The following is a 24974-nucleotide window of genomic DNA, read 5'->3' on the forward strand; positions in this document are numbered from 1 at the left end:
TGTATTTCTATGTTGGGTTTTGTTTGGGATGATCTCCAATTAGAGGCAGCTGGTCATCGTTGACTCTAATTGGAGATCATACTTAAGTAGGTGTTTTTCCCACCTGGGTTTGTGGGAGATTGTTTTTGAGTAGTGTATGTTTCACCTCTGCATCACGGTTTGTTGTTTTTTTTGTTCTTTAGTTTATGTGTATGTATTGCATAGTTTCACAGTTCAATAAAATATGTGGAACGATAATCACTCTGCACTTTGGTCCGCTCCTCTCTATGACAACCGTGACACCCGAAGCCAAATCTAGTTGACAAACCCTGTTTTATAGTATGTCATGGCCTTTTCTGGCCAACTGCTGTTATGTTTATGATATACTATGGTGTTGTGTCACTAGACTTTGACCAGATATTATTGCATCCAAAGATCAACTGTACCTAGAACATAGATACAGAGCCACTTGTTATCAGGAAGCTGCTCTCTCAGCACAACGGAAAATATCTCAATGACTTGACATGTTCTGGCTGTGAATTCAGGCTACAAGGTAAGAATCTTCCCAGTGATTATTGTAAAGTGTGTAGAGAAATTAAATGTATGGTGTTATTTTAGTATAGTGAATGACTGTAAAACACTCAGATCTAACAGTCCATTTCACCTGGGACAGTTATGTGACAGTTCAATCATACAAAATGGCGCTAACTGGGCGTAGGCAAGTCAAATTCAAAAACATATTGTTCATATATTCATATATTGTGGTTATTTTATAATTTGTATATTTTTATGTATAAGTTGTAAATCGTCTTTCAAAATATCGTAACATTTGTTTTCTAAACTTACAATGAGCTCCTCTTTCCTGTGTAATTTGGTTTGAAACCACTGAACATACTTTTCTTAACATTGTTATTATGAACTGAATTCAGTAACAGCATAATAATATCATACCTGTTGAACAAAGCAACACACTAGAATGAGAGAAATTATTAAAAGAGAAAGTAACTTATTAATATTATATTGTTGTTATTATTATTATTATTATTAATTAAACTACATGGAGAAAAGGTGAAAAATATCAGTCACGACTACATGTTCATGTGATGCATTAAATCACCTGACTGTTGGGATGTGTCTGTTAGGAAATGTTTTATTTCTAAGAGATAATGAATAAAATACAACAATTGACATTCAATAATTAGTTGTCACTGTGTTAACCACAACCAACATGTTGGATCTCTGTTTAGTTGTTACTGTGTTAATCACAACCAACATGCTGGATCTCTGTTTAGTTGTCACTGTGTTGACCACAACCAACATGCTGGATCTCTGTTTAGTTGTCACTGTGTTAACCACAACCAACATGCTGGATCTCTGTTTAGTTGTCACTGTGTTAACCACAACCAACATGCTGGATCTCTGTTTAGTTGTCACTGTGTTAACCACAACCAACATGCTGGATCTCTGTTTAGTTGTCACTGTTGACCACAACCAACATGTTGGATCTCTGTTTAGTTGTCACTGTGTTAACCACAACCAACATGCTGGATCTCTGTTTAGTTGTCACTGTGTTAACCAACATGCTGGATCTCTGTTTAGTTGTTACTGTGTTAACCACAACCAACATGCTGGATCTCTGTTTAGTTGTCACTGTGTTAACCACAACCAACATGCTGGATCTCTGTTTAGTTGTCACTGTGTTAACCACAACCAACATGCTGGATCTCTGTTTAGTTGTCACTGTGTTAACCACAACCAACATGCTGGATCTCTGTTTAGTTGTTACTGTGTTAACCAACATGTTGGATCTCTGTTTAGTTGTTACTGTGTTAACCACAACCAACATGCTGGATCTCTGTTTAGTTGTCACTGTGTTAACCACAACCAACATGCTGGATCTCTGTTTAGTTGTCACTGTGTTAACCACAACCAACATGCTGGATCTCTGTTTAGTTGTCACTGTGTTAACCACAACCAACATGCTGGATCTCTGTTTAGTTGTCAATGTGTTAACCACAACCAACATGCTGGATCTCTGTTTAGTTGTCACTGTGTTGACCACAACCAACATGCTGGATCTCTGTTTAGTTGTCACTGTGTTAACCACAACCAACATGCTGGATCTCTGTTTAGTTGTCACTGTGTTGACCACAACCAACATGCTGGATCTCTGTTTAGTTGTCACTGTGTTAACCACAACCAACATGCTGGATCTCTGTTTAGTTGTCACTGTGTTAACCACAACCAACATGCTGGATCTCTGTTTAGTTGTCACTGTGTTAACCACAACCAACATGCTGGATCTCTGTTTAGTTGTCACTGTGTTAATCACAACCAACATGCTGGATCTCTGTTTAGTTGTTACTGTGTTAACCAACATGTTGGATCTCTGTTTAGTTGTCACTGTGTTAACCACAACCAACATGCTGGATCTCTGTTTAGTTGTCACTGTGTTAACCACAACCAACATGCTGGATCTCTGTTTAGTTGTCACTGTGTTAACCACAACCAACATGCTGGATCTCTGTTTAGTTGTCCCTGTGTTAACCACAACCAACATGTTGGATCTCTGTTTAGTTGTCACTGTGTTAACCACAACCAACATGCTGGATCTCTGTTTAGTTGTCACTGTGTTAACCACAATCAACATGCTGGATCTCTGTTTAGTTGTCACTGTGTTAACCACAACCAACATGTTGGATCTCTGTTTAGTTGTCACTGTGTTAACCACAACCAACATGCTGGATCTCTGTTTAGTTGTCACTGTGTTAACCACAACCAACATGTTAGATCAATGTTTAGTTGTCACTGTGTTAACCAACATGTTGGATCTCAGTATTTAAAATGTAATAAAATGTATGCACTCTACTGTAAGTTGCTCTGGATAAGAGCGTCTGCTAAATGACTAAAATGTAAATGTAAAATGTTTAGTTGTCACTGTGTTAACCACAACCAACATGCTGGATCTCTGTTTAGTTGTCACTGTGTTAACCACAACCAACATGCTGGATGTCTGTTTACAGGGGTCAGTGCTCTAAAATGAGTCTCTCTGGGGAGAGAGAGGAGGGGGGCCCTGCCTCTAAAATGAGTCTCTCTGGGGAGAGAGAGGAGGGGGGCCCTGCCTCTAAAATGAATCTCTCTGGGGGACATGACACCAAAGCTAAGAGGTAAGATGTCAATTTTATTAATAATTGATTAAGTTTATTTCCTAAATAAATAGCTATCTTAAGGTGAATGCACTTACTGTAAATCTCTCTGGATAAGAGCATCTGCTAAATCAGGGGTTCTCAATCCGGGGTCTGTGGAGGTACTGCAGGGGTAGTAATTACTGAGAATTACTAGTTAATTGTATCACTTACAATCATAAAATAACAACTTATACCATAACAAACAATTAAACTGACATAAACCAAAATCACTATATATGTAGTTATTTAGTTAATTACCAAATTGAGCCGGTCGGTCACATTTGAGAGTGAGGGAGATATATAGCATTTTGCATAAAAAAAACATGATTTTTGTCTCTCTGAAATGAAACCATCAAGTGATAGATTTTAAACAAATCCTTGTCTGTGAGAGATGTAATAATTAATACATAATTTCTTTAAACAATAAAAGCTCATTTCTGTAAAGTGATATGTTGCGTTTTGGAACTCTTCTTATGTTTCCCATCTGAGATCAGAGTAGATGAGAGATGTAATGTTTGTCTCTGTTGTGTTGAAGTCCAATCAAGCAGGAGAGACCAGCCTCCCCTGTTCCCAGCTGTGTGTCCATGAAGAGTGACTGGTCTATTTTTGAACCTATAAACTTTAGAGAGGGAGACTTTTCTACTGAACAAAGGTAAGAAGAACTCATGGGTCATGGTCAGTGAGTTAAACAACACTGTCTCTAGTCATTTCTCCTCTCCCATTTTCACATTTCTTTTGGTTGTTTTCATAATCCATAGGCTAACCCTTTAGTCCATTTTCATAGTCCTAAAACAGTGTGTGTGTGTGTGTGTGTGTGTGTGTGTGTGTGTGTGTGTGTGTGTGTGTGTGTGTGTGTGTGTGTGTGTGTGTGTGTGTGTGTGTGTGTGTGTGTGTACTGTAATCTCATGTTTTGTCCACAGAAACCAACAGGAGAGATCCGAGTCAGAGATTCTCAGTGGTCAGTCTTCCCAGAGTCATCAAACAGACCTGGACTCTATATTCAGTGTATGTGGTCCTGTTATGAACATTTGTTTTTGTTGACCTCAAGTAAAGTTTCTTTCAATCATTCATTAATGTGTTAATGAGAAAGCATTTCTTCTCTTGCTTAACTTATTTACTTGATTTATTTTAGTTGCTTGAAGAGAAAATGATGACATTTGTGAAGAACGAGCTGAAGATGTTCAAGAGGATTCTTAGTCCAGAACTCCCAGAAGGCTTTGAGAGTCAGAAGCAGGATGAGGAAGTGGTGGATGCTGAAGATGAGAAGCAGGAGAGCAGTGCCAGAGAGGGGGCTCTGAAGATCACACTGCACGTCCTGAGGAAAATGAACCAGAAGGAGCTTGCTGACACACTGGAGAAATGTAAGATCTGTCTGCATCATGTTGAATGCTGTTTTATAACATTTAAAAGCTGTAGCTAAAGTACAGCTAAAGTAGCTGTGTAACTCAATGATATTGTAGCAGCCTTAATTAACACAACACCTAGTGGCCTCATCAAGTAGCAGAAGGGATGTGTTGTGTTGATTAATTTAGAGAGTGAGAGAGAGAGAGACAACATTAATAATACCATCAATAATACCAATAATAATATAATCAGTCACACCAGTCTGTAATGCATTATGAAAACATTTACACAGTTATACATTCAGTTAAGAGAATAAATGATTATAATTTAAAATGTTATAACAGTCCTACAATACTGTAGGCATTAAAACAGACGTAATATTAATATCCTCTGTGTTATTTCTAGATTCAGATGAGCTTGCTGAGATTTGCCAACGTGAACTCAAATCTAATCTAAAGAACAAGTTTCAATGTGTATTTGAGGGGATCGCTAAACAAGGAAACCCAACACTTCTCAATAAGATCTACACAGAGCTCTACATCACAGAGGGAGGAACAGGAGAGGTCAATAATGAACATGAGCTGAGACAGATTGAGACAACAACCAGGAAACAAGCAAGACCAGAGTCTGCAATCAAATGTAACGACATCTTCAAACCCTTAACTGGACAAGACAAACTTATCAGAACTGTGCTGACAAAGGGAGTCGCTGGCATTGGAAAAACAGTCTCTGTGCAGAAGTTCATTCTGGACTGGGCTGAAGGAAAAGCAAATCAGGATGTCCAATTTGTATTTTCATTCCCTTTTCGGGAGCTGAATTTGATGAAAGGGGACAAAAACACTTTGATTGAACTTCTCAATCACTTCTCAATGGAAACAAAACAATCAAGAATCTCCAACTACGACAAGTACAAAGTTCTGTTCGTCTTTGATGGTCTGGATGAGTGCCGACTGCCCCTAGACTTCCAGAAGAACAAGATCTGTTGTGACGTCACAGAGTCAACCTCAGTGGATGTTCTGCTGACAAATCTCATCAAGGGAAATCTGCTTCCCTCTGCTCTCCTCTGGATAACGACCCGAACTGCAGCAGCCAATAAGATCCCTTCAGGGTGTGTTGACCAGGTGACAGAGGTACGAGGGTTCAATGACCCACAGAAGGAGGAGTACTTCAGGAAGAGATTCAGTGATGAGGACCTGGCCAGCAGAATCATCTCACACATAAAGACATCAAGGAGCCTCCACATCATGTGCCACATTCCAGTCTTCTGTTGGATTTCTGCAACAGTCCTCGAACACATGCTGGAACATAAGAGAGAAGAGATGCCCAAGACTCTGACTGAGATGTACACACACCTTGTGGTGTTTCATACCAAACAGAAGAATGAAAAGTATCTTGGGAAAGAAGAGACAGGTCCACACTGGAATAAAGAGAGCATTCTGTCACTGGGAAAACTGGCTTTTCAACAGCTAGTGAAGGGCAATCTGATTTTCTATGAAAAAGACCTGAAAGAGGCTGGCATTGATGTCAATGAAGCCTCAGTGTACTCAGGATTGTGCACACAGCTCTTTAAAGAGGAATGTGGGCTGTACCAGAACAAGGTGTACTGCTTTGTTCATCTGAGCATTCAGGAGTTTCTGGCTGCTGTATATGTGTTCCTCTCATTCATCAACAACAATGAGAATCTAATGGATGAACCTCAATCAATGGTCAGATACGTTTTCTCGCTGTTCAGAGACAAGCCTGAAGTTACTGAAGTTACTGTCTACAAGAGTGCCCTGGATAAAGCCTTACAAAGTGAGACAGGAAACCTGGACCTGTTCCTCCGCTTCCTTCTGGGCCTCTCACTGGAATCCAATCAGAAGCACTTACGAGGTCTACTGACAAAGACAAGAAGCAGCTCACAGAGCCATGAAGAAACAGTCAAGTACATCAAGGAGAAGATCAGGGAGAATCCCTCCCCAGAGAGGAGTATCAATCTGTTCCACTGTCTGAATGAACTGAATGACCATTCTCTAGTGGAGGAGATCCAAAGCTACCTGAGATCAGGAAGTCTCTCAGAACCCAACCTGTCACCTGCACAGTGGTCAGCTCTGGCCTTTGTATTGCTGACTTCAGAAAAGGAGCTGGATGTGTTTGACCTGAAGAAATTCTCCAGATCAGAGGAAACTCTTCTGAGGCTGCTGCCAGTGGTCAAAGCCTCCAGAGCTGCTCTGTGAGTAAATAAAATGACATATAAGAAGTATTCATCAGGAAGAAATATTATGTTTGGAGAAAAATATGTATTATAATATGTATATTGAAAAACATATTGAATAAATGCATTGATGGAAGATGAATCTATGTGTTGTTTGGGAATATGAACCAAATGCATCTACCCTTGTCCTTCTACACTACTGGTGTTAAATTACCAGTGTGTTTGTGAAGTCATGATGATCTCGTTGCAGGCTGTCAGGCTGTGGAGTCACAAAGAAAGGCTGTGCTTCTCTGGTCTCAGCTCTGAAGTCAAACCCCTCACACCTGAGAGAGCTGGACCTGAGTAACAATGACCTGAAGGATTCAGGAGTGAAGCTGCTCTCTGCTGGACTGGAGGATCCACACTGTAAACTGGAGACGCTGAGGTCAGTATTCCTGTAGTTGGTCAACAAGTGATAACTGTTCACCAGATCCACATGTGTTTACCAGGCACACATAGTCCACACCATATGTGTTTGGACAGTGAAGCTTACAGTTTTAAATGTGGTGCTATGATCCAGCATTTTGGATTTGAGATAGAATGTTTCATATCAGGTGACAGTACAGAATGTCACCTTTTATTTGAGGGTATTTTCATACATAGCTGTGTTACTGTTAAGGAAAGCACTTTATGTATTTAGTTCTCCCATTTGAAAAAGTTGTACATATTCGGACAAATTCACTTATATTGTATTAAAGTTTTCATAAGTTTAGTATTTAGTCCCATGATCCATGCCTGCAGTGATTACATCAATTGTGATTCTACAAACCTGTTGAATTCATTTGCAGTTTGTCTTGGTTGTGTTTTGGATGATGTTTTTCCTAATAGAAACTGAATGGTGAATAATGTCCTGTCATTTTGGAGTCATTTCACTTGTATTGTCAGTAAGAATAGAACATGTTTCTGAACACTTCTACATTCATGTGAATGCTACCATGATTATGAATAATCAGGAATGAATCATTAATGATGATGAATGAGAAATTTACAGAGGCACAAAGATCAGACCCCCTCTGTTATTGGTGTTATTCTGTATACTTCTGGCCCTTCTTTGGACACTGTGTTAACTAACCTCTAGACGAGCTTCAATGCCATACAGCTCTCCTTCCGTGGCCTCCAACTGCTCTTAAATACAAGTAAAACTAAATGCATGCTCTTCAACCGATCGCTGCCTGCACCTGCCCGCCTGTCCAGCATCACTACTCTGGACGGTTCTGACTTAGAATATGTGGACAACTACAAATACCTAGGTGTCTGGTTAGACTGTAAACTCTCCTTCCAGACTTATATTAAACATCTCCAATCCAAAATTAAATCTAGAATTGGCTTCCTATTTCGCAACATAGCATCCTTCACTCATGCTGCAAACATACCCTTATAAAACTGACCATCCTACCGATCCTCGACTTCGGCGATGTCATTTACAAAATAGCCTCCAATACCCTACTCAATAAATTAGATGCAGTCTATCACAGTGCCATCCGTTTTGTCTCAATCAGAAAGATTTGTCATGACGTTGGCCTCTTTGGGTACAGGAAGGACAGTTGACCCCCTCCCCTTTGTACCATCCCCCAACCTACCTTCCCAACCACCCAGGCCCTGTGTGAAAGGGTTGTAAAAACTCTAAGAGGAGTCTCTGGCCACATGGCCCATAGAGAGACACAGGAAATTCTTCCAACTCACAGAATTGGGGAGCCAAGCGACATTTGTGTTCTGGAGAAGGTATGGAAGATTGGTGAAGAATCCAGCTACGAACTGGTCCGCTTGGTACAATTTTGTGATACTCAGAAGAGACAATATAGCCATATTACCACAAAACTGTTTATATAATAGCCTCAGCTTAACCTCTCTGGGCTAGGCGGGACGAATTCGTCCCACCTACGTAACAGCCACTGGCAGCCTGTGGCGCGATTTTCAAAACCTTAAAAATCCTATTACTTCAATTTCTCAAACATATGACTATTTTACAGCTATTTAAAGACAAGACTCTCGTTAATCTAACCACACTGTCCGATTTCAAAAAGGCTTTACAACGAAAGCAAAACATTAGATTATGTCAGCAGAGTACCAAGCCAGAAATAATCAGACACCCATTTTTCAAGCCAGCATATAATGTCACCAAAACCCAGAAGACAGCTAAATGCAGCACTCACCTTTGATGATCTTCATCAGATGACAACCCTAGGACATTATGTTATACAATACATGCATGTTTTGTTCAATCAAGTTCATATTTATATCAAAAACTAGCTTTTTACATTAGCATGTGACGTTCAGAACTAGCATACCCCCCGCAAACTTCCGGGGAATTCGCTAACATTTTACTAAATTACTCACGATAAACGTTCACAAAAAGCATAACAATTATTTTAAGAATTATAGATACAGACCTCCTCTATGCACTCGATATGTCCGATTTTAAAATAGCTTTTTGGTGAAAGCACATTTTGCAATATTCTAAGTACATAGCCCAGGCATCACGGGCTCGCTATTTAGACACCCGGCAAGTTTAGCACTCACCATAATCATATTTACTACTATAAAAGTTTGATTACCTTTTGTTGTCTTCGTCAGAATGCACACCCAGGACTGCTACTTCAATAACAAATGTTGGTTTGGTCCAAAATAATCCATCGTTATATCCGAATAGCGGCGTTTTGTTCGTGCGTTCCAGACACTATCCGAAATAGTAAAGAAGTGTCGCGCGCATGGCGCAATTCGTGACAATAAAATTCTAAATATTCCATTACCGTACTTCGAAGCATGTCAACCGCTGTTTAAAATAAATTTTTACGACATTTTTCTCGTAGAAAAGCGATAATATTCCGACAGGGAATCTCCTTTTCGGCAAACAGAGGAAAAAATCCCAAAGGCGGGGGCGGTCGGGTCACGCGCCTAAGCCCAGTGTCCCTTGATCGGCCACTTGAGAAAGGCGATAATGTGTTTCAGCCTGGGGCTGGAATGACGACATTCTGTTTTTTCCCGGGCTCTGAGCGCCTATGGACGACGTGGGAAGTGTCACGTTAGAGCAGAGATTCCTTAGTAAATGATAGAGATGGAAAAGAAGTTCAAGAAATGGTCAGACAGGCCACTTCCTGTAAAGGAATCTCTCAGGTTTTGACCTGCCATTTGAGTTCTGTTATACTCACAGACACCATTCAAACAGTTTTAGAAAATTTAGGGTGTTTTCTATCCATATGTAATAAGTATATGCATATTCTAGTTACTGAGTAGGAGTGGTAACCAGATTAAATCGGGTATGTTTTTTATCCAGCCGTGTCAATGCTGCCCCCTAGCCCTAACAGGTTAAGACTTGCATCATAATGGTTGTATAAAATGTATTAATAAGGATAAAGCTATTTGTAATACATTGAGATGCTATGTACTGATGTTAATGTGATAGAATTGGATTTCTGTACCAAGCTTCACTCAGCCATCGGCACGCCCCCCAAGGGACACAGACAAGACCAGGCGTCATTTCACAAGCCTGTTCAAGGGTCACTATAAAACCCACCCTGATTTACATTTCTTCAGACCAGGCCTCCACTCCATGGCCAATAGGTTTTACCATCCAATTCCTTTACTGAAAGTGAACCATACCATGTGGTTAACTTTTAGACTATTGATACCGACAGAATAAGAACAAGTCTTTGATATTAATTATTAGTCTGCAGCTAAGTAAATTATATCATTGAACGCGAAGACCAACGAAACATCCATTCTATAACAACATTAATGAATGTCGCTTTGAAAGATCCATTCTAACCGAGAGAGAGAGAGAGACAAAACTCTCCACAGAACGACGCTCGAACAAGGATCCCGACGACGACACATGAGCGTAAATATATATTGATTGCAATTGTTCCCGAATGAGTGAGCCTTCAATTGTCAATTGTTAATATTAATGAACTCTGTGTACATTCTCAGCTGACCGTTTATGACCCATTGTCTAACAGACCAGCCATGCCTGTTAGCCATTAGGGCACATTACTATACCAATCCTTTGTGACGATAATTACTGTTTGTATGTTTTCTGTTAATTACTTAGTGTAGTAAATAAATGATTTTAAGACAATTGATGTATGGATGATTTTAGTAAAGACTGGGTTCGTGCAGATACAACAATTTACGATGTTTGGAATGAGACTGGACTCGAGGTAAAATACACCATTTAAACCAGAAGATAATCGGCCTATACTATAATATTATAGTAGAGGAAAGTTATATTAGGAAAATTATAGCTTTGTAATCTGAATATTCTCCTTGGTGCCTCGATCTCCGAGTTAATTACAATTAAACGATTAATCAGTTTAATCGTGTGATAATAATTACAGGGAGTTAATTGATAAACATGTCTTCAGTTTAATGGTACCCCAATGACACGACAGATTTCTGGCTCCCAGGTGTCTTTTATACAGGTAACGAGCTGAGATTAGGAGCACACTCTTAAAGGGAGTGCTCCTAACCGCAACTTAAAAAAGACACCTGTCCACAGAAGCAATCAATCAATCAGATTCCAAACTCTCCACCATGGCCAAGACCAAAGAGCTCTCCAAGGATGTCAGGGACAAGATTGTAGACCTACACAAGGCTGGAATGGGCTACACGACCATCGCCAAGCAGCTTGGTGAGAAGGTGACAACATTTGGTGCGATTATTCGCAAATGGAAGAAACTTTCAATATCCCTCGGCCTGGGGCTCCATGCAAGATCTCACCTCGTGGAGTTGCAATGATCATGAGAACGGTGAGGAATCAGCCCAGAACTCCACGGGAGGATCTTGTCAATGATCTTAAGGCAGCTGGGACCACAGTCACCAAGAAAACAATTGGTAACACACTAGGACGGAAATCCTGCAGCGCCCGCAAGGTCCCCCTGCTCAAGAAAGCACATATACATGCCCGTCTGAAGTTTGCCAATGAACATCTGAATGATTCAGAGGACAACTGGTGAAAATGTTGTGGTCAGATGAGACCAAAATGGAGCTCTTTGACATCAACTCAACTCGCAGTGTTTGGAGGAGGAGGATTGCTGCCTATGACCCCAAGAACACCATCTCCACCGTCAAACATGGAGGTGGAAACATTATGCTTTGGGGGTGTTTTTCTGCTAAGGGGACAGGACAACTTCACTGCATCAAAGGGACAATAGACGGGGCCATGTAACGTCAAATCTTGGGTGAGAACCTCCTTCCCTCAGCCAGGGCATTGAAAATGGGTTGTGGATGGGTATTCCAGCATGACAATGACCCAAAACACACGGCCAAGGCAACAAAGGAGTGGCTCAAGAAGAAGCACATTAAGGTCCTGGAGTGGCCTAGCCAGTCTCCAGACCTTAATCCCATAGAAAATCTGTGGAGGGAGCTGAAGGTTCGAGTTGCCAAACGTCAGCCTCGAAACCTTAATGACTTGGAGAAGATCTGCAAAGAGGAGTGGGACAAAATCCCTCCCGAGATGTGTGCAAACCTGGTGGCCAACTACAAGAAAGGGTTTTGCCACCAAGTAATAAGTCATGTTTTGCAGAGGGGTCAAATACTCATTTCCCTCATTAAAATGCAAATAATTGTATAACATTTTTGACATGCGTTTTTCTTGATTTTTTTGCTGTTATTCTGTCTCTCACTGTTCAAATAAACCTACCATTAAAATTATAGACTGATCATTTCTTTGTCAGTGGGCAAACGTACAAAATCAGCAGGGGATCAAATACTTTTTTCCCCCACTGTACTACCCACCACTGCGACCTGTACGCTCTCGTTGTCTGGCCCTCGCTTCATACTCGTTGCTAAACCCACTGGCTCCAGGTCATCTACAAGACCCTGCTAGGTAAAGTCCCCCCTTATCTCCGCTCACTGGTCACCATAGCAGCACCCACCTGTAGCACGCGCTCCAGCAGGTATATCTCCCTGGTCACCCCCAAAGCCAATTCCTCCTTCGGCCGCCTCTTCTTCCAGTTCTCTGCTGCCAATGACTGGAACGAACTACAAAAATCTCTAAAACTCAAAACACTTATCTCCCTCACTAGCTTTAAGCACCAGCTGTCAGAGCAGCTCACAGATTACTGCACCTGTACATAGCCCATCTATAATTTAGCCCAACTACTTCTTCCCCTACTGTATTTATTTATTTAGCTCCTTTGCACCCCATTATTTCTACTTTGCACTTTCTTCCACTGATATCTACCATTCCAGTGTTTTACTTGCTATATTGTATTTACTTTGCCACCATGGCCTTTTTTTGCCTTTACCTCCCTTATTTCACTTCATTTGCTCACATTGTATATAGACTTATTTTCTACTGTATTATTGACTGTATGTTTGTGTAATACTCTTGTTTGAACCAAGTATTGAGTTTATTTGTTATAATTAATTGGTTTTATATTTAAAAGATGATTGAATTGCTCCTAAACTGTAATGTTGTTAATGCATTATGCTTTTTGAAGAAATATTTATTTAATGTATAAGTGAATAGTTTGTTTTACTTTGAAGTTTCCGTTTTGAGCAATAAGGTCGCTTGTTAAGTTGTGGCCAATGGGAGTTGACCTGGTTAACGGGAGGGAAAAAGACGTTGATGAAAGGATGGACGTTTTACCTCAGGACGGTTGGTGAAGAAAAATTATAAAAGAAGACGACAGAACTACAACAAAACCCATAGCTACTAAGACATGAAGGGAAATACATATTTTATTTAATAAAAGAGTTGTTATAATTTTGTTAACTTAGTAAAGACTGAAGCTACCGTCTCGTCGTGGAGGTATTAGCCAGCTAGAGGTTAGCCTAGCATCGTGTGACACCGGGAGATAATTGCTTGGGAAGCTTAACGAGTTCGTGTTGCCATGGGGATATCGGTTACTAAGGAGTACTGTCTGCATGGGTAGCTGTGCTGCCTTGGACTTGGTGAGGAAACCTGCATGGAACTGCCATACTTCGCTGAGGGAATATCTACCAAGTCGTGAGTAACCACAATGTGAGGTGCTTAATTTGGACACTGGTTGTGCACGACTCATTGGGGTTTATTATTTTTTTTATTTCTTTTGATGTTGTGTCTGAACATGTATTTGTGTTTGAAAATGTTTTAATACACATATGGAACATTATGTATGTTGCCTTGGTGGAGTCATTAATTGTTTTAATTTAATGCATGGGATGGTTTATCCTGATTCAATAACAGAAACCTATAATCATTTCATCTGAAGTTAATACCCTATTGTCATAACCCTAGATAGTTTACAATAGGAATTCTTATTGGAGATGTCCTTCTCACCTAACATCCCATGCTGCTGAGATACTCTACATATGTTAATATTGTGAGAGTCATATTCAAGCCTGGTGAGAGGGTTACATTTGTTTTACTCCATGTGTAACTCTGTGTTGTTATGTGTCGAACTGCTTTGCTTTATCTTGTCCAGGTCGCAATTGTAAATGAGAACTTGTTCTCAACTTGCCTACCTGGTTAAATAAAGGTGAAATAAATAAATAAATTGGTAATGGTGAGAGGTTAGCATGTTTTGTTGCAGCCTCTGTTATTGGTAATGGTGAGAGGTTAGCATGTTTTGTTGTAGCCTCTGTTATTGGTAATGGTGAGAGGTTAGCATGTTTTGTTGTAGCCTCTGTTATTGGTAATGGTGAGAGGTTAGCATGTTTTGTTGTATCCTCTGTTATTGGTAATGGTGAGAGGTTAGCATGTTTTTTTGTAGCCTCTGATATTGGTAATGGTGAGAGGTTAGCATGTTTTGTTGTAGCCTCTGTTATTGGTAATGGTGAGAGGTTAGCATGTTTTGTTGTATCCTCTGTTATTGGTAATGGTGAGAGGTTAGCATGTTTTGTTGTAACCTCTGTTATTGGTAATGGTGAGAGGTTAGCATGTTTTGTTGTATCCTCTGTTATTGGTAATGGTGAGAGGTTAGCATGTTTTGTTGTAGCCTCTGTTATTGGTAATGGTGAGAGGTTAGCATGTTTTGTTGTAGCCTCTGTTATTGGTAATGGTGAGAGGTTAGCATGTTTTGTTGTAGCCTCTGTTATTGGTAATGGTGAGAGGTTAGCATGTTTTGTTGTAGCCTCTGTTATTGGTAATGGTGAGAGGTTAGCATGTTTTGTTGTAGCTTCTGTAACTTTCTCACTCATTATTATTATTCATGATTCATTCATGATTTTTCTTAATCATGGCATCATCAGGATGCTTTTAGTAGTGTTTAGAAACATGTTATCTACTCACTTGTAAATAAAATGACTCCAGTCACCATCTGTAATGAACACGATGGGAGACAGAGAGCTGGTTTCAAGCGCAGGGCTCAGCAGGTGTTTATTGTAAAGGACCACAGGAGGAGGCAGGTAGCTGGGTCCAGGGGCAGGCAGAAGGTCATACACAGGGGGTCCAAAAAGGCAACAGTACAGGCAGGGAAACGGCAAAAGGCATCATTAGTGAGGCAGGCAAAAACTATCATTCACGGGAGGAGTAAATTACGGGAAATGCAGCACTCCGAACAGCCTTGTGTCACAAAACAAACAACACTTCACAATGATGGGGGTGCAAAGAACTGAACTAAATAGAGTTTGATAATGACATACAGGTGTGTGAACAGGTGATAAGAATTCAGGTGACTGGGATCTGGAGAGTGAGCTGCGTTCAGGGGGATCTACGTGTTTGAGAGTGTGAGCTGGAAGCAGACGTTACACCATCCACCATTTTAATATTGGGCAAAACACAACCCAAAACACAACCAAAACAAACTGCAAAATCAATCAACGAGTTTGAGTCACAAGCTTGATGTAGTCGCTGCGTTCAAGGAATATCGGATCAAATACGCAACTTGTGACTACTTTAAGCCACTATGAGTGAATTGGTCAGAAAGCATATGACTTCTTTAAATAGGGGGACTAGATACATGAAGTGCTTTCATTTTTCTAAACGGTGAAACAGATATGTATGAAAATATCCTCAAATGAAAGGTGACATTATATACTGTCACCTCATATGAAACATTTGATCTGAAATCCAAAATGTTGGAGTTTAGAGCCACATTTAACCTGTTATGGCTAGGGGGCAGTATTTTCACGGCTGGATAAAAAAACGTACCCGATTTAATCTGGTTACTACTCCTGCCCAGTAACTAGAATATGCATATAATTATTGGCTTTGGATAGAAAACACTACAAAGTTTCTAAAACTGTTTGAATGGTGTCTGTGAGTATAACAGAACTCAAATGGCAGGTCAAAACCTGAGAGATTCCTTTACAGGAAGTGGCCTGTCTGACCATTTCATGAACTTCTTTGACATCTCTATCTTTTACAAAGGATCTCTGCTCTAACGTGACACTTCCTACGTCTTCCATAGGCTCTCAGAGCCCGGGAAAAAACAGAATGTCGTCATCCCAGCCCCAGGCTGAAACACATTATCGCCTTTCTCAAGTGGCCGATCAAGGGACTGTGGGCTTAGGCGCGTGCCCTGGCCGCCCCCGTCTTTGTGAATTTTCCTCTGTTTGCCGAAAAGGAGATTCCCGGTCGGAATATTATCGCTTTTTTACGAGATAAATTGCATAAAAATTGATTTAAAACAGCGGTTGACATGCTTCGAAGTACGGTAATGGAATATTTAGAATTTATTTGTCACGAATTGCGCCATGCGCGCGACCCTGATTTACCATTTCGGATAGTTTCTGGAATGCACGAACAAAACGCCGCTATTCGGATATAACGATGGATTATTTGGGACCAAACCAACATTTGTTATTGAAGTAGCAGTCCTGGGAGTGCATTCTGACGAAGACAACAAAAGGTAATCAAACTTTTATAATAGTAAATCTGATTTTGGTGAAGGCTAAACTTGCCGGGTGTCTAAATAGCTAGCCCGTGATGGCTGGGCTATGTACTTAGAATATTGCAAAATGTGCTTTCACCAAAAAGCTATTTTAAAATCGGACATATCGAGTACATAGAGGAGTTCTGTATCTATAATTCTTAAAATAATTGTTATGCTTTTTGTGAACGTTTATCGTGAGTAATTTAGTAAATTGTTAGTAAATTTCCCGGAAGTTTGCGGGGGGTATGCTAGTTCTGAACGTCACATGCTAATGTAAAAAGCTGTTTTTTGATATAAATATGAACTTGATTGAACAAAACATGCATGTATTGTATAACATAATGTCCTAGGTATGTCATCTGATGAAGATCATCAAAGGTTAGTGCTGCATTTAGCTGTCTTCTGGGTTTTTGTGACATTATATGCTAGCTTGAAAAATGGGTGTCTGATTATTTCTGGCTGGGTAGTCTGCTGACATAATCTAATGTTTTGCTTTCGCTGTAAAGCCTTTTTGAAATCGGACAGTGTCGTTAGATAAAGGAGAGTCTTGTCTTTAAAATGCTGTGAAATAGTCATATGTTTGAAAAATTGAAGTTTTTGTATTTTTGAGGAATTTGTAATTCGCGCCACGCCTATCATTGGATATTGGAGCAGGTGTTCCGCTAGCGGAACGTCTAGATGTAAGAGGTTAAAATGTTATCTTCACTGTCAAAATAGATATGGTGTGGACTGTATACTCAATACAATCTAAATCTGATACCTCACTGTCTGTCTTTTGACTGATACTGCTTTTAAACTGGTCTGGTCAGTCTACTCAAATATTTGTATTTTACATGTTTCTATCTGCAGGCAAAACTTTGACAATCTGTAATTTATATTAACGTACGTTAATGTATGTATAGATATGGAAGTTTTCAGGACACTGATGTATCTGAATATGTTGAAGAAATATACTGCCACTATTTTCACCACCAAAGAATAGCAGTGTGATTTTAATATGATTTGACTCTTTGCAGGCTGTCAGGCTGTCTAGTCACAGAGGAAGGCTGTGCTTCTCTGGTCTCAGCTCTGAGGTCAAACCCCTCACACCTGAGAGAGCTGGACCTGAGCTACAATCACCCAGGAGACTCAGGAGTCAGACTGCTCTCTGCTGGACTGGAGGATCCACACTGCAGACTGGAGAAACTCAAGTATGTAGAGGGTTTATGTCAATGTTCATATCAGACATGTTTGACTTCTCAGGCTAGTTAAGACAAACATTCTGACCACCACTTGGACAAAGTTATATGCTGACTGTGTGTGTGTGTGTGTGTGTGTGTGTGTGTGTGTGTGTGTGTGTGTGTGTGTGTGTGTGTGTGTGTGTGTGTGTGTGTGTGTGGTGTGTGTGTGTGTGTGTGTGTGTGTGTGTGTGTGTGTGTGTGTGTGTGTGTGTGTGTGTGTGTGTGTGTGTGTGTTCAGGTGTATCCCTCAATGACTGTCTGTTTTTCTGCTTACCGCTACAGTGTGGAACATGGTGGAGAGAACAGAATGAAACCTGGGATTAGAAAATGTAAGTTGACTGCTGTGAAGAATATGACTAAGAATAAGTCTTAATTCAAGTTAAGTCAAAGACCATCATCATTACTGACTTGGTCATATTAAATATCATCTGTAGTTCTACAGAAGCAGAAATCAGGGACACCAACGTTTACAAAGACTTGATATGACAGTGTGTGTGTGTGTAATTATTGTGAATAAGTGTGTATTATATTACCATACAGTATAACATATGATCATTCAACAAGTCTCAAGTTACCTTAACTTCTCCTTTTGATACCTAGAAACATCTACATTAAATGAATTAGTGAAAAGTGAGTTAACATTCTAATGTGAATGATGATGATTTCTAATATTGTGTCTGGTTTCATCCATCAGATGTCTGTGATCTCACACTGGACCTAAACACAGTAAACAGACGCCTCTCTCTGTCTGAGGAGAACAGAAAGGTGACATGTAGGACAGAGAAGCAGCCGTATCCTGATCACCCAGAGAGATTTGAGGACTGTGAACAGGTGCTGTGTAGAGAGGGTCTGACTGGGCGCTGTTACTGGGAGGTAGAGTGGAGTGGGGGGGCTGTTATAGGAGTGACATATAAAGGAATCAGCAGGAGAGGAGGGGTTAATGACTGTTGGCTTGGACACAATGACAAGTCCTGGTGTCTGTTCTGCTCTGACAACAGATACAGAGCCTGGCACAATAATAATCCCACTACCATAGATGTCCCCTCCTCCAGCTCCCACAGAGTAGGAGTGTATCTGGACTGGTCAGCCGGCACTCTGTCCTTCTATAGAGCCTCCTCTGACACACTGACCCACCTGATCACATTCACCTCCACATTCACTGAGCCCCTCTATCCAGGATTTAGGGTTGATTATGTTGGCTCTTCAGTGTCCCTGAAATAATAACTGGACACATACACACACACACACACACACACACACACACACACACTGGACGCACACACACACACACAAACTGGACACACATGTACACACACACTTACACACACACTTACAAACACACTGGACACACACACACTGGAAACAAAATGGACATGGACACACACACACTGGACACACACACACTGGACACACACTAGACACACTAGACTCACACACACACATACTGGATACACACACACACACACACTGGACACACAAACACACTGGACACACACACTCAACACACACACACACTCAACACACACACTGAACACAGACACTGGACACACACACACACACACACACGCTGAACTCATACTGAACAAACACACACTCTGGACATACACACACTGGACACACACACACACACTGGAACACACACACACTGGACACAGACACACACACTAGGCACACACACACACGCTGGCCACCCACTCAAACTGGACAAACACACTGGACACACACATGCTTGACACACACTCACACATGCTTGACACACACACACACACGCTTGACACACACACGCTTGACACACACACGCTTGACACACACACTGGATACACACACACACACACACACAAACACACACACTGGATACACACACACACTGGATACACACACACACACTGGATACACACACACACACACACACACACACACTGGATACACACACACACTGGATACACACACACTGGATACACACACACACACACACACACACACACACACACACTGGATACACACACACACTCTGGACACACACATACAAACACACACACTGGACACACACAATGGACAAACACACACTGGACACTCACACGTGACAGGCTTGTAATATTTTCTGATCTTTTACCACTTTGCATTTATTATGATATATTTTACTGTTTGTGTTTGTACCACAGGAGGTTGGTGGGACCTTATTTAGGGAGGACAGGCTTGTAATGGCTGGAGTGGAATAAGTGGAATGGTATCAAACACGTGGTTTCCATGTGTTCCATTTCATTCACTCTGTTCCAGACATTATTATGAGCCGTCCTCCCCTCAGCAGCCTCCTCTGGTATGTACTGTCCTGTATGTGAGAGAGCTCCAACAAGGAATTACAATGTATGTATTACTTTTAATACCTGCAAATGGCAAATAAACTACTGGAACTCCTTATGAATGTCTGCAGCCGACAAGAGGTGAAAATATTACCGGAATATTCTGCAAAATGTTGATGAAGACGTCACTCAATCCACCCAAAACAACATGCAGTCTTTCCACAAGACTCCCATGAAGTTATAGTGTGACGTTATGAGTCGACGTTAAAGTAACATTCTCACAACATACTGCACTTGTTTTATCCTGTTTTAGATGTATCCTCTGTTTAAACATTTAAACTCTTACAATAACACTGTTAAAATACCAATGTGATCATTTCTTGTCTTTTATGTTGGAAAAACTAATTGTACAATTATGTGGACATACGCTCCATAGTTGTACAAGTATATATGGATATATTGTACTTTTCATAATAAAACATACTTGAAACAAGAAAAAGCATGTTAATTGTGAAAACAATTTAGTTATTGATTTTACATTGCTTCTCCCAGTCTCATGTTGACGTTTGTCATGAATCTTGACCTGGAGGCAGAACTGTGAGATTTCCTCTAGATATGTCAGCTGCAAAGTCAGAATTGGCTGTGGAAAATGTTGTTTTAAGGTCTTAATTTAAGGGAAGGATTAGCAGTGTGGTTAGGGTTGAGGTTAGGATTAAAATCGGATTGTATTACTTTGTGCCTGTGTCAGCTAGGGAATACTTTGCTGAACTGCCTCCATGGCAAGATTCATGACAATAAATGCCAACCTGCCTCCAGGGCAAGATTCATGACAATAAATGCCAACCTGCCTCCAGGGCAAGATTCATGACAATAAATGGCAACCTACCTCCAGGGCAAGTCTTCCCTGTGGCTCAGTTGGTAGAGCATGGTGTGTGCAACGCCAGAGGTGGGGGCCAGTACAAAAAAAAAAAAAATGTATGAAATGTATGCATTCACTACTGTAAGTTGCTCTGGATAAGAGTGTCTGCTATATGACTAAAATGTAAATGTAAAATGTAATTCATGACAATAAATGCCAACCTGCCTCCCAGTCGTCCCCTCCCTATCTTTACAAGGCTGCAGAACCTGCAAGCTAGTGATGTGGGGGTTCTCTCAAAACCCTCAGTCCCCAGGTGGGTAGATGGCAGGTTGAATAAAGAGAAGCTAGTGATGTGGGGGTTCTCTCATAACCCTCAGTCCCCAGGTGGGTAGATGGCAGGTTGAATAAAGAGAAGCTAGTGATGTGGGGGTTCTCTCATAACCCTCAGTCCCCAGGTGGGTAGATGGCAGGTTGAATAAAGAGAAGCTAGTGATGTGGGGGTTCTCTCATAACCCTCAGTCCCCAGGTGGGTAGATGGCAGGTTGAATAAAGAGAAAACAATAGGCTACATAAAACAATCCATAAATGTATAATTATTATGTAATTTACACAAAACATTAAGGACACCTTTCTTTCCATGACAAACTGACCAGGCGTAACTCAATATTAGGAAGGTATCCTTAATATTTTGTCCACTCAGTGGCTCTGACCCTTTACGTAACTGTCAATCCTCTTTTCCAGGAAACCTTCTTTAAATTTCCCCAAATGCTTCCACACTGATGCTCTCTCACAGCTGCTCCAGGGCCTCTTGGGTTGAGGAGTCATTCTCTTCTAACCTGATCACAGCTGCTCCAGGGCCTCTTGGGTTGAGGAGTCATTCTCTTCTAACCTGATCACAGCTGCTCCAGGGCCTCCTGGGTTGAGGAGTCATTCTCTTCTAACCTGATCACAGCTGCTCCAGGGCCTCTTGGGTTGAGGAGTCATTCTCTTCTAACCTGATCACAGCTGCTCCAGGGCCTCTTGGGTTGAGGAGTCATTCTCTTCTAACCTGATCACTGCTGCTCCAGGACCTCTTGGGTTGAGGAGTCATTCTCTTCTAACCTGATCACAGCTGCTCCAGGGCCTCTTGGGTTGAGGAGTCATTCTCTTCTAACCAGATCACAGCTGCTCCAGGGCCTCTTGGGTTGAGGAGTCATTCTCTTCTAATCTGATCACAGCTGCTCCAGGGCCTCTTGGGTTGAGGAGTCATTCTCTTCTAACCTGATCACAGCTGCTCCAGGGCCTCTTGGGTTGAGGAGTCATTCTCTTCTAACCTGATCACAAACAAAGACAAGATTCAAACAAATAAACATGATGTTCCAACATAATGGGGGGGGGGGGGACTTCCTCCATGTCAGGTAAGCAGCCTCCAAGTCTACCCTCACCAACTTACCAGACTGAGTGAGTTCTGAACATCCCTCTCTGTCCTCAGATGCTGCGTCCAAGTCTTCTTGGGTCTTTCTGGTGTCTCTGTCTTGACTCTTTAGTGAGTTTTTTCAGTTCTTTCCCAGGCTGCCTGAAAAACACAAAAAGGTGGCACATACATAAGAGTTATAAACTATAAAAATAAAGAGAATCCCACACTTCATATATAAACTCCCAGTAATTTATTGGGTATTTACCAACGTTTCAGCATCACTGTGCCTTCTTCAGGGTGATGTCATCAATACTTGAACCAGGTTATGTAGACGAACAGTGCAATTAGTGCAACCAATGATAATAGAGAGGGGTGTGTCATAATGATTAAGTTAATTACAATGAATTAATGAAACTTAAAAAAAACAATAGTTTATGGCATATTAAATATTAAAAAATAGTAGGGTATATTATATACTGCTCAAAAAATAAAGGGAACACTTAAACAACACATCCTAGATCTTAATGAAAGAAATAATCTTATGAAATACTTTTTTCTTTACATAGTTGAATGTGCTGACAACAAAATCACACAAAAATAATCAATGGAAATCCAATGTATCAACCCATGGAGGTCTGGATTTGGAGTCACACTCAAAATTAAAGTGGAAAACCACACTACAGGCTGATCCAACTTTGATGTAATGTCCTTAAAACAAGTCAAAATGAGGCTCAGTAGTGTGTGTGGCCTCCACGTGCCTGTATGACCTCCCTACAACGCCTGGGCATGCTCCTGATGAGGTGGCGGATGGTCTCCTGAGGGATCTCCTCCCAGACCTGGACTAAAGCATCCGCCAACTCCTGGACAGTCTGTGGTGCAACGTGGCGTTGGTGGATGGAGCGAGACATGACGTCCCAGATGTGCTCAATTGGATTCAGGTCTGGGGAACGGGCGGGCCAGTCCATAGCATCAATGCCTTCCTCTTGCAGGAACTGCTGACACACTCCAGCCACATGAGGTCTAGCATTGTCTTGCATTAGGAGGAACCCAGGGCCAACCGCACCAGCATATGGTCTCACAAGGGGTCTGAGGATCTCATCCCGGTACCTAATGGCAGTCAGGCTACCTCTGGCGAGCACATGGAGGGCTGTGCGGCCCCCCAAAGAAATGCCACCCCACACCATGACTGACCCACCGCCAAACCGGTCATGCTGGAGGATGTTGCAGGCAGCAGAACGTTCTTCACGGCGTCTCCAGACTCTGTCACGTCTGTCACGTGCTCAGTGTGAACCTGCTTTCATCTGTGAAGAGCACAGGGCGCCAGTGGCGAATTTGCCAATCTTGGGGTTCTCTGGCAAATGCCAAACGTCCTGCATGGTGTTGGGCTGTAAGCACAACCCCCACCTGTGGACGTCGGGCCCTCATACCACCCTCATGGAGTCTGTTTCTGACCGTTTGAGCAGACACATGCACATTTGTGGCCTGCTGGAGGTCATTTTGCAGGGCTCTGGCAGTGCTTCTCCTGCTCCTCCTTGCACAAAGGCAGAGGTAGCGGTCCTGCTGCTGGGTTGTTGCCCTCCTACGGTCTCCTCCACGTCTCCTCATGTACTGGCCTGTCTCCTGGTAGCGCCTCCATGCTCTGGACACTATGCTGACAGACACAGCAAACCTTCTTGCCACAGCTCGCATTGATGTGCCATCCTGGATGAGCTGCACTACCTGAGCCACTTGTGTGGGTTGTAGACTCCATCTCATGCTACCACTAGAGTGAAAGCACCGCCAGCATTCAAAAGTGACCAAAACATCAGCCAGGAAGCATAGGAACTGAGAAGTGGTCTGTGGTCCCCACCTGTAGAACCACTCCTTTATTGGGGGTGTCTTGCTAATTGCCTATAATTTCCACCTGTTGTCTATTCCATTTGCACAACAGCATGTGAAATGTATTGTCAATCAGTGTTGCTTCCTAAGTGGACAGTTTGATTTCACAGAAGTGTGATTGACTTGGAGTTACATTGTGTTGTTTAAGTGTTCCCTTTATTTTTTTGAGCAGTGTATATATCCGGCTCTCCATGTAATCTGATTCATTACGATCTAGGATCAGGTCCCTCCTCTCCATGTAATCTGATTCATTATGATCTAGGATCAGGTCCCCCCCCTCTCCATGTAATCTGATTCATTATGATCTAGGATCAGGTCCCCCCTCTCCATGTAATCTGATTCATTATGATCTAGGATCAGGTCCCCTCCTCTCCATGTAATCTGATTCATTATGATCTAGGATCAGGTCCCCTCCTCTCCATGTAATCTGATTCATTATGATCTAGGATCAGGTCCTCCCTATCCATGTAATCTGATTCATTATGTTCTAGGATCAGGTCCCCCCCTCTCCATGTAATCTGATTCATTATGATCTAGGATCAGGTACCCCCTCTCCATGTAATCTAATTCATCATAATCTAGGATCAGGTCCCCCCTCTCCATGTAATCTGATTCATTATGATCTAAGATCTGGTCCCTCCTCTCCATGTAATCTGATTCATTATGATCTAGGATCAGGTCCCCACTCTCCATGTAATCTGATTCATTATAATCCAGGATCAGGTCCCCCCTCTCCATGTAATCTAATTCATTATGATCTAGGATCAGGTCCCCCCTCTC

At 41.6% G+C, this 24974-nt stretch overlaps 2 protein-coding genes across 2 annotated transcripts; both read left to right on the plus strand.

Moving 5' to 3' along the window:
* The first annotated feature begins 323 nt into the window (after positions 1 to 323).
* On the plus strand, positions 324 to 14229 carry LOC145867034 (NLR family CARD domain-containing protein 3-like). The gene is made up of 7 exons (XM_082971080.1): positions 324 to 532; positions 3003 to 3146; positions 3703 to 3819; positions 4088 to 4172; positions 4300 to 4528; positions 4917 to 6723; positions 6956 to 14229. Exons 2-7 carry the CDS (start codon positions 3019 to 3021, stop codon positions 7143 to 7145), a joined length of 2556 nt encoding a protein of 851 aa, XP_082827206.1. The 5' UTR covers positions 324 to 532; positions 3003 to 3018; the 3' UTR covers positions 7146 to 14229.
* A 3216-nt stretch (positions 14230 to 17445) lies between these two features.
* On the plus strand, positions 17446 to 21151 carry LOC145866989 (stonustoxin subunit beta-like). The gene is made up of 4 exons (XM_082971043.1): positions 17446 to 17468; positions 17558 to 17731; positions 18044 to 18090; positions 18456 to 21151. The coding sequence occupies exons 1-4, from the start codon at positions 17446 to 17448 to the stop codon at positions 18980 to 18982; spliced, it is 771 nt and encodes a 256-aa protein (XP_082827169.1). The 3' UTR covers positions 18983 to 21151.
* The last annotated feature ends 3823 nt before the right edge of the window (positions 21152 to 24974 follow it).

This window comes from Salmo salar, unplaced genomic scaffold (assembly GCF_965601325.2).
Source record: "Salmo salar unplaced genomic scaffold, fSalSal1 ptg000152l, whole genome shotgun sequence".
In the NCBI taxonomy this organism is placed as follows: domain Eukaryota; kingdom Metazoa; phylum Chordata; class Actinopteri; order Salmoniformes; family Salmonidae; genus Salmo; species Salmo salar.